Below are 14,386 nucleotides of genomic sequence, written 5' to 3'. Positions count from 1 at the left end.
ATTTACAGTGTGATGCCTCGAAACTGTGATGAAGATTCAGGACGCAGTTCCTGTTCGGCTGCATCTATCACATTCAGTCCTGTAATGGAGTATCATCACTTTAAATGTGAAGATCAACTAGAAAGAAAACAGTTACAAAGTCAAGCTATAGCGGCCAACACAACCTTAAAAGTGAGCACTCGTCCAAGAAGCTATGTGAGCCTTATGAGTTCACCAGATGAAAGAGATCCATTTCCTAGTTACAGGGTGTCTAAAACACATAGAAATGCTGTTTTCAATTTATTTGATACACCCAGGCTTGGAGGTTTGAGCAATGCACATTCAACTTATGATATAGCTACCAGCACACAAATAGAACAACCGCAAATTCAAAATAATGCTGTGTCTATGTCAGCGGTTAATTCTGATGACCGCAAGTTTAACAAAGCTAAGCAGACCACACAATCATCTAATTTTAAAAGAGGAAAACCTGTTCAAAGAGCTGCATCTAGGCTTTATAAAGCTGATGGTGTAAAAGGTAAAGAAGGCTGTATTGGTCCCGAATTTATTGTGCGAGCTTCCCAACCAATTAAGCATATAGATTTGACACTAAGTGCTGTGTGTGATAAAAGAGTGGTAACTATTGTGTTACTAAATGGACAAAGAATTGAGGTGCTCTGTGATCCGTCTACAATAACCGCTGGTCAGCTATTTGAAGGGGTGGTTCATAGTGAAAAATATGAACACAACTTTATGCTTGGGGTAGCTGCTTTAATCGGTGGAGATTTTGTATTCCTGCCTGATGATTACAAAATTAAAAAAATAGCCCCTGAAAACTGGCTAAAACCAAATAAGAAAAATAAAGGAGTAGAGGAAATAATCTCATTAACAGTATTTTTAAGGATAAAATTTTTCCTTCCTAAAAGTATTGCAAGTAATATTCAAGGAGGTGAGTGGAGATATAGGGTGTATCTACAGCTGCGAAGGGCCACAGTAGAAGGTCAAATGACTTCTACAGTTCAAAATCTTATTTTACTTGCTGGGTATGCCTTGCATATAGAGTTTGGGGAGTATTCTTATAGGGAACATGGCTCAGCTGATTATTTCCTTTTAGAACACTATTTACCAGAGTCTGTTATAACAGAAGACATGGCAGATGTCAAACTAAGAATGAAGAGAGCTCATGAATCTAGGAGAGGTCTAGACAGAAACAAAGCCATAATTAATTATATAACACTAGCACAAACATTTAGAGACTATGGGGCACATTTTTACTCTGCTATATGGGCTACTAGAGATGGATTTTGTAGAGATGTTTGGTTGTCTATTGCCCCAAGAGGGATAACACTATTTTCTCGGAATAGTCAAGGAGTTGATGAGTCTGGTTTAAATACAAACAGAATAGTACTACAGAGCCTGCCATGGCACCATATCCACACTTTTTATTACAATAAGAAAAGTTTATATATTATGCCTAATTCATATTCAGGTTTATCAAAAATTGGTATTAAGTACAAACTTAAAATGACTGACAATAAAAGTTACTTCACATTTTGGTTAGCCTCCTTGCACCACAGATTGTATTTAAAATTATATGCGAAAGAAGATTTTATCACGTATTTATCTGCCGAAATTGGATCACCTCCGAGTAACAGTCCAAAGAAAGTAGATTGCAGTAACTACCAAGATAGTTATAATTTAGCAGTAAGAAATCCCACAAGAGTTCGAAGACCTGTTAGAAGAAGATTTAAAGTTGACATATTTGGGGACAAGAAAGTACAAAATAAAGAAAATGAAAAGCCCGACACTGAAGAATTGTTACGGAGGATATTAGCCCCACAGCACAATGAAAGCTTCTTAAATGCCTCAAGTATAGGCCATGGGAGTTCCTCAAATGAGGCTCTGTCCTCTTCAGAAAGCAGTCTACCGAGAAGGCATGGAGTAAAAATGGGTACACGGGTATTTAAAGGAATGAAAACCGTCCTAGATGGTAGTAATCTTCGATCACCAATGTCTAAAAGTATGAACGACTGCCGGAGATCAGATGGTACGATACACAGTGACTCAGATGACCTCAGCTTGGAGCAGAAAAATCATTGTAATGTGAATAGTATGAAATTATTACCTGAAAGACAGTACAGTCAAAATGTCAGTACAGGACCAACTGCATATGTTTTAGAATCACCAAAAGTATATTCCGATGTTTTTAATTATAAAGAGGCCAATGAGTCTTGCCTTAATACATCCTTATTTGAGAAATTGGATAACATGGAATATGTACAAGGTGAAAGAGTTTTTGTTACTGCAGTAATAGAAAGAGATGAAACAAATGCTTTGGGCTTACAAGTTGCTGAAGGCTCTGATGGCAATGTCTATATAAAATCGATAACATCCGGAAGCCCTGCAGAATCATGTAGAAAACTGTTACCCGGTGACCAGATCATATCTGTTAATGGTCAGACTTTATTAAATCTAAAATATGATAAAGCTTTAGCAATGTTGCAATCTGCTCCACAAACTGTTGAACTAATAGTTTTGCAAAATGTAAATAAACAATCAAATTTAGATTATCACTCCTTTATTGAATCAAATAAAGAATTTAATAGTAGCGAAATGAATTTAAAAGACATTGGCAACTCTTTAGATGTAGATTTAGCCGATGATGAGTTACTTAACGAAGAAGCTTTAAAAACTATTTACGCTTTGATAAAACTTACTAAAGAAAAAGTGATCAATAGAATGAAAGATAAAAGTAGTGCGCAAAATACTCCAAACAAAAGTAACTTAAAAAAATGTTATTCCGAAAATAAAGTTTACGATGAGTCTGATATGGCAGATTATTCATCACAAGAAAATACGCCACAGAAAAAAGATAAACAGAAGTTCAATACATGGCGCGGAGAAATGACTATCACGAGGCAACGTAGACCTTTGAGCTTGAGTATACCTAATAACATAGATTTACCAGGCGAATACCTTGATGATAGCAAAAGTGATATTTTGCTAAAAAATTCTTCTTTAAAATCTATACAATCGTCTATAAATAGTTTGGACAAATCTGAAAAGAATGCGTCAGTTAAAAATGTAGCTCTTCCAAGAAATTATGGATTAGGTCGAAAATGGCTTGGGCCAGTTCGATATCCTGTGACTCCATGTAAAAATAGCAATATAGATAGTGCAATTGTTAATGACAATGTTGTGAGGAGACATTTTGTTTATGGTGCTGGTGATTCTGATGAAGATCAGATATTTTTATAAGCTGTTAATCTTTTATCAACGAATTCTCCCTTCGCCCTGGAAACATGAGTTATACGTTCGTTTTTTTTTTAATATATATTTTAATTTAATGATGTATATAAACGGTCTGGAAGATGCGATTATAACTAATTAAACTTAGTTAACAATTATAAAACACATGTTATTTACTATAGCGTATAGTTTGTAAGACAAAAAAATTATACCGCCGCAGTAATTTTTAAGATTGTAAAAAACATTATCAAGAAAAGACAAGTATTAACTAAAATGTTATTTGTTTTATTTCGACTGTAATTAAATAGTGATGGCAAGGCAACTATGAACCGATGATAAAAGATATAAATTACGCGGCATATTATTAATTTAAAAATGGAATATGATTTTACTCTTTTAGCGTGAGTTTCCACGGTCAACCATCTGTCCAAAATAAAGTCCATAAACATATCGTTATCTCTTTCTTTTCACAGAGAATGAGTGGAATGACAAAAGGTGTACTGTACAGGTGTTTTCACAATGGAAACTAGCGGGTAATGGTATAGAATCGAATGAAATCTCATGAAGTAAATTCATTTTTTTAAATTTTCCCTATCTCACATAGCATATTTACATGATGAACAAAACTGGATCTGGTTACTAGTAAATATGAAAGGTATAATTGGTAATTATACTGCTATAGTCATATTTTCATCTATTTCATGGTCGTTTATGTAAATTATTTTAATTTACACACCTAACGACCCTGTTTAAAACATGGGAACACGTTACTGAAAGTATAACTTTATTTCAGTTTTAATAATGTCATACATACCAAAGCCGAGAATTGAACTGAGTACTTAATGAACATTCTAAAATAACATCCGTTACTTTTACATCTTCAATAAATAAGCGTCAATGATAAGTAGGTACTTCATTAAAACTAAGGAAAAGGCATGTTAGTTGAAATTTTTTTTTATTCAAGGAACGAAACTTATTAGTGATACCAACTCTCATATTATTGAATACATAAAAGTATTCTTTATCTTGTATTAGACGGAAATCTCTTATTTTAACATGTCCTAGTTTACCTTTTGTATTTGGCACCAGTATAGAGTTTTCTTGTTGCTAAATGTTTGAGTCAATGTTCTAAATTGTCTTTATTTACCTACTTACATGTAAACTAGCGTTTGTATGTATATTATCCTTTCACTTTATGTAGAGTTCATTGGTTCAACATATCTGTATATTATCAACAACTGGTTCTATATCAATGCAAATTGAGTCAAGGGTAACTTACTTTGCAGGGATATTGTAAAAAAAGAAAAGAAGAATATTTTGTAAAACATTCTACATTTGAATTAACTAAACAAAGGAACATATTTCGTAAGTTTAAACTCTATGTGCTTGCTTGTTACGTAACACAAGTGAAACGGACTTTGACTCAAGATTTATTGTATTGTTTTTTTTTTTGTATAAAAAACGCATTACAGAAATGGAACTTGCCAATTTACTTAAAGAATATGAATATCCATCAATTAGTTACAAAACAAATATTGGGTTTCTCCATTTTATTTTAAACATACGATTCAATGAAACAAAAAAATTGAAAACATTCTTTATTAAAAATAACACCATTCTTTAACCATGGGCACATTATAACTAAATAAATCTAAGACAGCTGTCTCGCTACATGTCTAAAGCAATCAGACTTCATAACAAAAAAAAAATATACTCATTCACTGCACAATTGTATAAATCATTCATCATTCCATTGCAATATCCTAACAGGTGGCGTAACTAAATAGTTCTCTTTACACTATGTAAATGCACTGTGTAGTCTTTGTGACCAGGTTACATCATCCCACCCATGCCTCCCATTCCACCCATACCTCCCATACCCGCCATCGGATTGGGTTCCTTCTCCTGTGGAATTTCACAGATCACCGCTTCAGCAGTTGTGAGAAGAGATGCTACTCCACTGGCATCTGTGAGTGCGGTCCTAACTACTTTGGTTGGGTCAATGATTCCCTTCTCAATCATGTTAACATATTCATTATTTAAAGCATCATAACCAAACTCAGGACCTAAGTCCTCCACCTTAGCAACTACAACAGATCCATCAATACCAGCATTTCTGGCAATAGTCATGCATGGCATCCTGAGAGCCTTCTTGATAATTTCTACACCAGTCGCTTGGTCACTGTTTGCGGTTTTAAGTTCAGCAAGAGTAGGAATGCATCTGAGAAGTGCTGAGCCACCACCGGGAACAATGCCCTCTTCCACTGCAGCACGAGTAGCATTCAATGCATCATTGACACGGTCCTTCTTCTCATTGACCTCAACCTCGCTTGAGCCACCAACTCTCAATAGCGCAACTCCAGATGCCAGTCGGGCAAGTCTTTCCTGTAGTTTTTCCTTCTCATATTCTGAAGTGGTCTCTTGGATTTGGTCTCGAATTTGCTCAGCTCGCCTTTCAATATCATCCTTCTTACCTTTACCTTTTAGAAGCAGTGTGTCATCTTTTGTAATAATAACCTCTCCTACCTGACCTAAATCTGAAGGCTGTACATCTTCTAACTTAATAAGATTTGCATCATCACCAAAGACAACACCACCGGTAGCAATGGCCATATCACTGAGAGTAGCCTTGCGATTATCACCAAAACCTGGAGCTTTAACTGCTGCTACTTGTAAACCAATCTTCAACCTGTTCACTACTAGGGTGGAAAGAGCCTCACCATCTACATCCTCAGCAACAATGATGAGAGGCTTCCTTTGTTGGTTAGCAAGCTCCAGGGCAGGGATTATGGTTTGGACATTGCTGATTTTCTTCTCAGAGAACAGAATTAAAGCATCTTGGAACTCTACTTTTGCTCCTTTTGAAGAGTTAATGAAGTATGGTGAAATATAACCTCTATCGAATTTCATACCTTCAATGATTTCCAGCTCATCGTTCAATGTTTTACCATCCTTCACGGTTATGACACCATCACGGCCTACTTTGTTCATTGCATCAGCAATCAACTTGCCGATCGCCGTGTCTCCATTGGCCGAGATTGTGGCTACCTGCGCAATCTCCTCTGGCGTGGTGACCGGCTTAGACATCGACTTTAACTTATCTTTTACAGCATCAACAGCCATCATAACTCCCCGTCTTATCTCTATGGGATTAGCGCCTTTAGAAATCTTCTCAAAACCTTCCTTGGCGATAGCTCGAGCTAAAACGGTCGCCGTCGTGGTTCCATCACCCGCTTCTTCGTTTGTATTATTGGCAACATTCTGCACTAACTTAGCTCCAATATTCTGGAATTTATCTTTAAGTTCCACGCCCTTTGCAACTGTGACTCCATCTTTGGTGATTTTAGGTGCTCCCCAGGACTGTTCTAAAATAACATTCCTACCTTTTGGGCCCATTGTGACTGCTACGGCATCTGCGAGGATATCGACGCCCTGAAGCATGAGTGCTCTTACATCAGCCCCGAACCTCACATCTTTGGCGTAAAATCTCGAAATTTGATGATTTTTGTGTAAGGCGAGGGTCTGACGAGCAACACGAGGTAAACGAAGCATTTTTTTAAACTATTTGGAATGATTCTTTTAAAACAGAAAATAATTCGAGCTTTTTATTTCTCGAATATTCTCCAAAGAGTTCCTTCAAGCACAATGTGATCTTCCTTGCCGGTTATAGGTTATAATAAAACCTCCTCCGTATAGATTATATAACAAATTAAATTGGTAAAATCTAGTCTTTACGTCGTTAACGAAAATAACGGTTAATAGCAGTTACCTAACTGCTAATAGTAGAATAAGACTGTATAACGCATTTTATTTTAACAAATCTAGTCAAATCTTGTTTTATAAAATCCGGAATAAGAGAGAGAGAGAGAGTTTCAGACACATAAAAGTTTGTTTTATATTTGAAGAAAAATAATATTTATGTGAAACTTAGAAAGCTCTATATATATCAATAATTGAGATCAAGATATTAAGCACGACGACGTTTGATCTTAAATCGTGCCGATCACAGTCAGAGATTGTGGATCTCCATCTATCACTTAATGCCATAATATTTTATACATAATAAACACAAAAACAATATATAAAAAGATAGATAGATAGATAAGTCTTGCCTGTAAACCAGAGGGGTACGACAAGTACCCGGATGTTACCGAGTTTATTCAATAAATAATTGTAAGGGTGTCTGTTCAGACAGGCATCTAAAACTGAGCTTAATAGTATTGAAAGTGTTACTTTTTATGCCATTTTCAAACTTGCTCTTATTTTTATTTAATTAGTTCTAATCCTCACCACCGCTACCAAATAACACCATCCGCGCCAAAATGGGGAAAATGAAATCGGCACAAAGTACCACTCCATTTAGCTTATCCATGAATAGAAATGAAATACTGACAACGCATGCCAAAGAGTATATAAAATACATGCAGTGATTGACAGTGACAGCCAGACAGACAACTGACACTGACAGTTGACGCTTGACATAAATTGAAGCCAAATCAAGAATGCAAGAATGATTGTAAAATGTGAATAATTCTTGAATCTTAAACTATTCTTTCGTTCGCTCAGGTAGTACGAGCACGTTTTCTCGAGGCTAACCAAACATGCGGTGCAACTTCGTTTAATAGCTATTTTGATTTATTAAATACCGACTAAACTTGAATCTCAGAAACTTTTTACTCTAATTTAATTGTTCATTATTTAAAATTACATAATGGACAAATCTAGGTGAGCTAATTTTTGCATTAAAACAACTTCCTGTCTTGGTATTTGAATAATAACTTTGACAGATTTTCAAATTTTAATTTATATATTATTTTATATTATTATTATAAAATATTAGATAAAATTAGACATACAATAAATAAATAGAAATCGTGTAGGAAATTAATTTCTTTATAATTATAGCAACAAAGGTGACATGAAAGGGCTTTTGGTGGGCATTGGTAATCCCTTGCTGGACATCTCTGCTATTGTGGATGAGAATTTGCTGAAGAAATATGACTTGCATCCTGATGATGCTATTATGGCAGAAGCTAAGCATATGCCATTGTATAAAGAGCTGATGGAAAAGTATGTTTTTTATTATTATGTATTTATAATTAGAAGTGTGTTAATTAATTAATTAAAAAAAATGTATATTATCTATGACAAAACAGTATTAATTTGTAGCAGTGTCTTATAAAATCTTGATGGCTGAAGGAATTAATTTGTTTCAGTTGTTTCACACATACAATTCATAATTATTCACGGTGACAAACAATTGGTGATTTACAATGAACTGTTTAACATATTGTTCTTGATAACATTGTACATGTTATCATAATAATTTTATCTATCTATATGTAATATGAATTTTTTTTTTTTTTTATCTTAGTCTGTATGCAAATCCATGTTTGTGTTGAGTTGCCTTTGAAATGGCTGGATCAATTTTGATAGGACTGTCAATGCAAAGTAACCTATGTAAGCTGGCGTAAGCTAATTTTTTAATTTCCATACTCGTGAAATTATTTTTAACAACTATTATGAAAGAAAAATTGTAAAAGCTAAAGCTTTTAAATAAGTTTTTATATAAGTTTGTAAACCTAAATATCTATTTTTGCATTATTTTATAAATCAATAATACCAGTCCTATAATTTCAGGTACAATGCAGAGTTCATAGCAGGTGGCAGTGTTCAGAACTCACTTCGTGTTGCACAATGGATCCTGCGGACACCTGATGTCTGCACTTACCTTGGTTGCGTTGGTGATGACAACTATGCTAAGATACTCAAGGAGAGAGCAGAGTAAGTACACCTTTTCTTATTTTAAACATACTATGATAAACTTAGATTTAGTCATTAGTGACTAATGTGTAAAGATTGGTTAGATAAAAGAAGGATGTAAATTAACCGTAGAAACTATAGCAAAACTCAACATTGAAACCATAAAAAATATTCAGTTGTAATAGTTTTTTTTAACATTATGTTATTAACAATGCAGTTATTTAGCATTCAAACTATATGAGGTTACCATAACAGATGTGTTGACTACAGAAATATTTTTGCCAATCAAAAAAACAACTTGAATAGGCAGCACGGAGAATTTGTATGTTATTCCAATATAGTAATCTGTTACAAATATATTCAAGGTTATTTGAGAGTTATTATTAACATAATCATAATCTAAAGATGTAGTTATTGTAAGAGGTGTATATGTTGCGTGACATTTGCTTGCTTGTCTATTTTATCTTCAATGCTCTCTATATGTTTTAATCTTGAAGTTTTTTAAATGTGTCTTATAGTATGATATTCGTTTTGTTTTTATATTTAGAAATATATATTCAAATATTTATAGGACTTAGGTAAAGAGCTAGGCTTCTAGGTCTTGTATACTTTTATTTTAATTTTATTTGAGTAAATTATAAATTAATAAAAAAATAAAGAAAGATTTTAGTATTAATTTTTAACTATATTATATCGTAAATAAAATTTTGTACGTAAACAATAAAAACTATACGACATTAGTAAATTAAAAAATTAAAAATATGTATTTTTTAATTTTGCTTCTTCGAATTGTGTGAATGCCAGTTGTATATTAACAAGCTGTCATACATGTGTACGACTTATAATACAATATTATCTGTTTTATGAGTAAATTCATACTATAATATAAGGAGTTAGTCACATATCATTATAAGTGGTCTCACGCATTTTGATAACGCCAAATGTTATCAGTCAGGGATCACAGTTTTAACTGACACGTTTTATCATTTGCTAAGAGTTTAACTGCTTACACAATTTATATCATGTTACAAATATATTTAGAAGAAATTTCTCGATCTTTTTGTTGAACATTTTTTTCTATACTGTTTCTATTGTTATTTACTCTACATGTAAAAACATGTCGCTATCTCATTCATCCTCTATGAAAATAACAATGACAGCAAAAAATAATGATTAACGCCAGTGGAGCTGCGTTATGTTTTAAAATGCAGTCAGCATTGCAATACACGTATTTCTACGTTCATGTAGTACCTTTTTATGTCTTTTTTTAGATAAACTGAAACCTAACTGATTCTTAATATCTCAGGACTCGAGTTAAAACATAATTATTATGTTAATTTCGGACATTATTTATATGACCTTGAATATATTTAATACGTTCCATGTTACTACATTTTTTCATAACAGTGACCTCGCTAGTCGCGTTTGCCACAGATCATGTTAATATGTCCATTACTTGTCTACTCCCTTTATATCAATATTTAGTAGTTCAATATTTTCTTATATCATGTAGGACATGTTAGCAATAACTCATGTGTTCGATGATATTTAAGATTAGATATGTCTCGTAGACTTGTAACTGTCTGTCTGTCATGTCTGCCCACATGATATGTGGGTGTCACAAATTAGTTCACATGATTTCAAATGCCGCTTATGTTTAATATCAATTACCATATAAATATAGTATCCTGCTTATGTGAGCTAAAGAATTTTGTGCTGATTTCAACTGGCGCGACCGCGACTTTGATAAAAATGACAGCTCTAGTCCCCCGAAATGGCGCTAAATGGTCTGACTTTTTTTTCTAGTCTTCTTTACTATAGTAAGGTTAATGCGAATGTTTGAATGGATGGATGGATGGATGGATGTTTGTTTGAAGGTACCTCCAGGAAAGCTGCATGGATCCCGCTGAAATTTGGCATAGATATAGAACATAGCCTGGCAGAACACATAGGCTCCTAATAAAGTTTTTTTTAATTCCGCACGGACAGAGTCGCGGGCGACCACTAGTATAATAATTTTATGATCTTATGCTCACGTATCTTATTCCTATTATTGATCTATTAATAACGAGAATCAAATGACGCAAATAGACCTTGCTACTAGAATTTTTTTTTAAATGATACAACTCACGATCAATTTGGCAAACGCTTCAATTAATTGATTGGCATCACAAACACAAAGTCCAGTACTGAAGTCTATTTAACTGACAATACAATTAAAATCAAACTCTGTAGGAATGAGTTAAAGTCGAGTTTCGTTAAGCTGTTGGAAATGTCCATTCATAATTACAGATTGATTATTTTTTTATTGTGCTTATTCAAGGAAATTAATTATTATGTATTACAATTAGCTAATGAGAGTGCACACGGTCATCCAGTTTCCTTAGTTCTGAGATTCTGAGGAGCAGCATATTATTATGGATATTTCACAACACACATAACATACAACAAGAAAAAAGTGTACACTACGGCACCGACAACGCACCTTTGGCGCTGCGTATATCTATCTATATAAAACAAAAATACAACATACATACATACTCTAATCTTTCTTCTTTTTTAATTCTAATTGCCTATTTCTAGTTAGTAATTTTTATGGAGCTTATTGTACTATTTCCAATACACAAAATGGTAAGGATTTTCTTTTGTTAGGGCTGATGGTGTCCGCGTGCTGTACCAAGTGTGCGGCGAGGCAGCGACAGGTACGTGCGGTGTCCTGGTAACCGGCACGCATCGCTCGCTCTGCGCCAACCTGGCCGCGGCGCAGCGTTTCACGCCCTCACACCTCGACACCGATGCCTGCAGAACTGCGATACAGTCCGCCAAGTTTATATACGCGTCGGTGAGTGAATGACACAACTCTATTCTCTATGGTCTCTATATGTTAGTGAACGACACAATGACACAACGAGACAATGTTACTGTACTTACCTATAATATTTAGAAGAGTTAAAATGTCGATTGAATAACACTCATTTTTTTTCACCGCGGTGTCTTACGGTACACGTCTTTTTGGCTTATTTATTTACAAACTAAGTGATATTGCAGGGTTTCTTCGTGGCGGTGTCACCTGAGTCTATAATGCGGCTGGCAGAGCACTCGCATAATAACGGACTTACCTTCATCATGAACCTGAGTGCGCCGTTTGTGTCGCAGTTCTACAAGGAACCGCTGGAGAAGATGATACCCTACGTCGACATATTGTTTGGAAATGAAACTGTGAGTGCACATATTTGTTAGTAATTAGAATAAGCCTAGCATTGCAACCCCGCATTTGGAAAAGTGGGAGTTTGTTGCTCTTCCACATTTAAGTTGTAAAAAAAAACTAATTATTGAATTTTATAATTTCAGGAAGCTGAAGCATTTGCAAAAGCGTTTAACATACCGGGCGATAACTCTGAGCAGATTGCGAAAAATATAGCCGCCCTTCCTAAATTAAACAGCACAAAGCAAAGGGTGGTAGTAATAACACAGGGCAGCGACCCTGTCATCCTTGTGGAAGGTAACAAAGTTGCTTTAATACCGGTTAGGAAATTAGATAAGGAACAGATTGTTGATACAAATGGTGCTGGTGATGCGTTTACTGGAGGGTTCCTTAGCCAACTTGTACTGGGTAAGTCTTATGAAACATGTGTGAAGTGTGGCATCTACAGTGCAACTCATATCATACAACATTCAGGCTGTACTTTTAGCGGTGACAGTGATTTTCAAGAATGTTGATGACATATATCAAGTTAAAACGCAATCTTAGACTGATATTGCAATAACCGTTTAATCTCAACATAACGAAACAAAATATAATATTTAAACAGTCCGGTGACTAAACGTAAAGTAAGTGCAATTAATTACGGCAAAAAATTGAATGAATCATTTGTAAAATCGATTATTTTAATGGTAATCGACTGTTTTCATGTTTGTCAATATCTCTATAATGCACTGACAGCTGCTGTCAAACTGACATTGACATTAGTCAAACCATAGACTGTATGTCACCAAGCGTTTTTATATGGCTACACAGCACTTATCGTAAATGTCAACAAATAAAACAAATGAATTACTTAATATATAGTCCATAGGTTAATTGATACCAATAATTAATATTTAATTATCTTTTCTCCACTTTCCAAACACTCAGTTTAAATCGAATAATTGATCATCTTAGTATTACAAAAAGATCTGATTGCATAGAAATTACCCCACAGATATTTCTCAAAGAGGTGCTTTTGATAATCACTTTTCCTCCATTTTACGTCTAAAATAAAAACGAAAAAGTTAATAAAATTCGTCAATTTGTAAAAAAGCAATATATTTTTCTATAATATAATAATTTGAGGTTGTATCGTCTCGGACATTATATGTACTGAAAGTTTTCTATTCTCATCAAATAAGCATTCAAATGAGCATAATAAACTGCCATTGGTTTACCTAAAAAAGAAACATGTCTTCATTGTCGGATTTTATTGTGTGCCCTACTTGTGTTTTATTTTAACCCCATCTTTGTTTACCCATTCCAATATTAGAAATAAGTCTTCCAAAATATATGTAATTGAGGTAAAATAGCTAGTTTTTTTTTCTTGTAAACGTGAAACATAGTTTTATAGAGTAAATCAGCATAGCTTAGTATACAAGACTAGTTGTAAATAAATGTTTTCATGTAGAAAATTGTTGCTCTGTATGTTATAATAGCCTTTTTTATTATATAACTTAAGGTCTTGAAACTCACGAATATGTAACAACCAAGTTGTGTTTGTACTTATATGTTTGTATTTGTTGTGAAATAAAAATATCTTTTGTGAAAGTTTTTTTTTTATTTCCTAATCCTCGCTTAAAATAGTAATATTCAATCAAAAGAAACTGTGCGAAATTATCGTAATTAAACAAACATAGAAGTTAAATGCATTATATCTATTATAATTTGAGCGTCGGTGGTGCAATTGTGAAGCGCTCGACCGGACAAGATAATAATCTTTACGCTCCGGAGCCTCTCCCCGGGGATGTATAATGAGTTGATGGTAATTTTATTGCGTATTCATTAATTTAACTTATTTTCTATAATACAAAAATCACAATAAATACATTGTATAAAAAGTGTTATTTATTATATGGTATTAATATGTTGCACCTCACGTTTGGGTTCGATTCCCGAATGCAAATTGCACTGCTAATCACAAAGAGCATATAAAATAGACAATCTGGGAAAACATACGCTCATAGCCAATGTAGATAACAACGAGAATGTTTTACAACTAGCACTATGCAACACAACGGTATATTTACTATGATACATAAAGATTAAGCGGCTTCACAATGTTTATACTATAAATATAACACATTGTTTTATGCATAATGTGGCAATATTTACATGTCTTTATTTTGTGCAGAGGGTAATTAGGTT

General features: G+C 34.0%; 3 protein-coding genes across 3 annotated transcripts in view; 2 read left to right on the top strand and 1 right to left on the bottom strand.

Annotated features, from left to right (window-relative positions):
* The window catches only part of LOC106116950 (tyrosine-protein phosphatase non-receptor type 13), a 4,320-nt gene extending 678 nt beyond the window's left edge, over window positions 1-3,642 (top strand). The window contains exon 2 of the mRNA XM_013311010.1: window positions 9-3,642. Coding sequence (XP_013166464.1) covers window positions 13-3,237 — 3,225 coding nt within the window. The 5' untranslated portion in view covers window positions 9-12 and the 3' untranslated portion in view covers window positions 3,238-3,642. The remainder of the gene's footprint in view (window positions 1-8) is intronic.
* Window positions 3,643-4,813: 1,171 nt separating this feature from the next.
* Window positions 4,814-6,923, bottom strand: LOC106116955 (60 kDa heat shock protein, mitochondrial). The gene has a single exon (XM_013311017.1). The coding sequence runs from the start codon at window positions 6,778-6,780 to the stop codon at window positions 5,062-5,064; it is 1,719 nt and encodes a 572-aa protein (XP_013166471.1). The 5' UTR covers window positions 6,781-6,923; the 3' UTR covers window positions 4,814-5,061.
* Window positions 6,924-7,712: 789 nt separating this feature from the next.
* Window positions 7,713-13,789, top strand: Adk2 (Adenosine kinase 2). Its single transcript, XM_013311020.1, has 6 exons — window positions 7,713-7,953; window positions 8,134-8,298; window positions 8,869-9,012; window positions 11,644-11,833; window positions 12,040-12,210; window positions 12,343-13,789. Exons 1-6 carry the CDS (start codon window positions 7,940-7,942, stop codon window positions 12,709-12,711), a joined length of 1,053 nt encoding a protein of 350 aa, XP_013166474.1. The 5' UTR covers window positions 7,713-7,939; the 3' UTR covers window positions 12,712-13,789.
* Window positions 13,790-14,386: the final 597 nt, after the last annotated feature.

Source organism: Papilio xuthus, unplaced genomic scaffold, assembly GCF_000836235.2.
Source record: "Papilio xuthus unplaced genomic scaffold, Pxut_1.1 DF827680.1, whole genome shotgun sequence".
Taxonomy (NCBI): Eukaryota; Metazoa; Arthropoda; class Insecta; order Lepidoptera; family Papilionidae; genus Papilio; species Papilio xuthus.
The sequence above is the reverse complement of the archived record's forward strand: the minus strand, read 5'-3'. Positions and strand labels throughout refer to the sequence as shown.

What these genes read in the sequence shown, in the direction of transcription:
- LOC106116955 (XM_013311017.1), bottom strand. Translation starts at nt 6,780, where the DNA reads ATGCTTCGTTTACCTCGTGTTGCTCGTCAGACCCTCGCCTTACACAAA.
- Adk2 (XM_013311020.1), top strand. An exon ending in TATAAAGAGCTGATGGAAAA is followed by an intron (nt 8,299 to 8,868) that starts GTATGTTTTTTA and finishes CTATAATTTCAG; the next exon opens with GTACAATGCAGAGTTCATAG. An exon ending in TATTGTTTGGAAATGAAACT is followed by an intron (nt 12,211 to 12,342) that starts GTGAGTGCACAT and finishes TTATAATTTCAG; the next exon opens with GAAGCTGAAGCATTTGCAAA.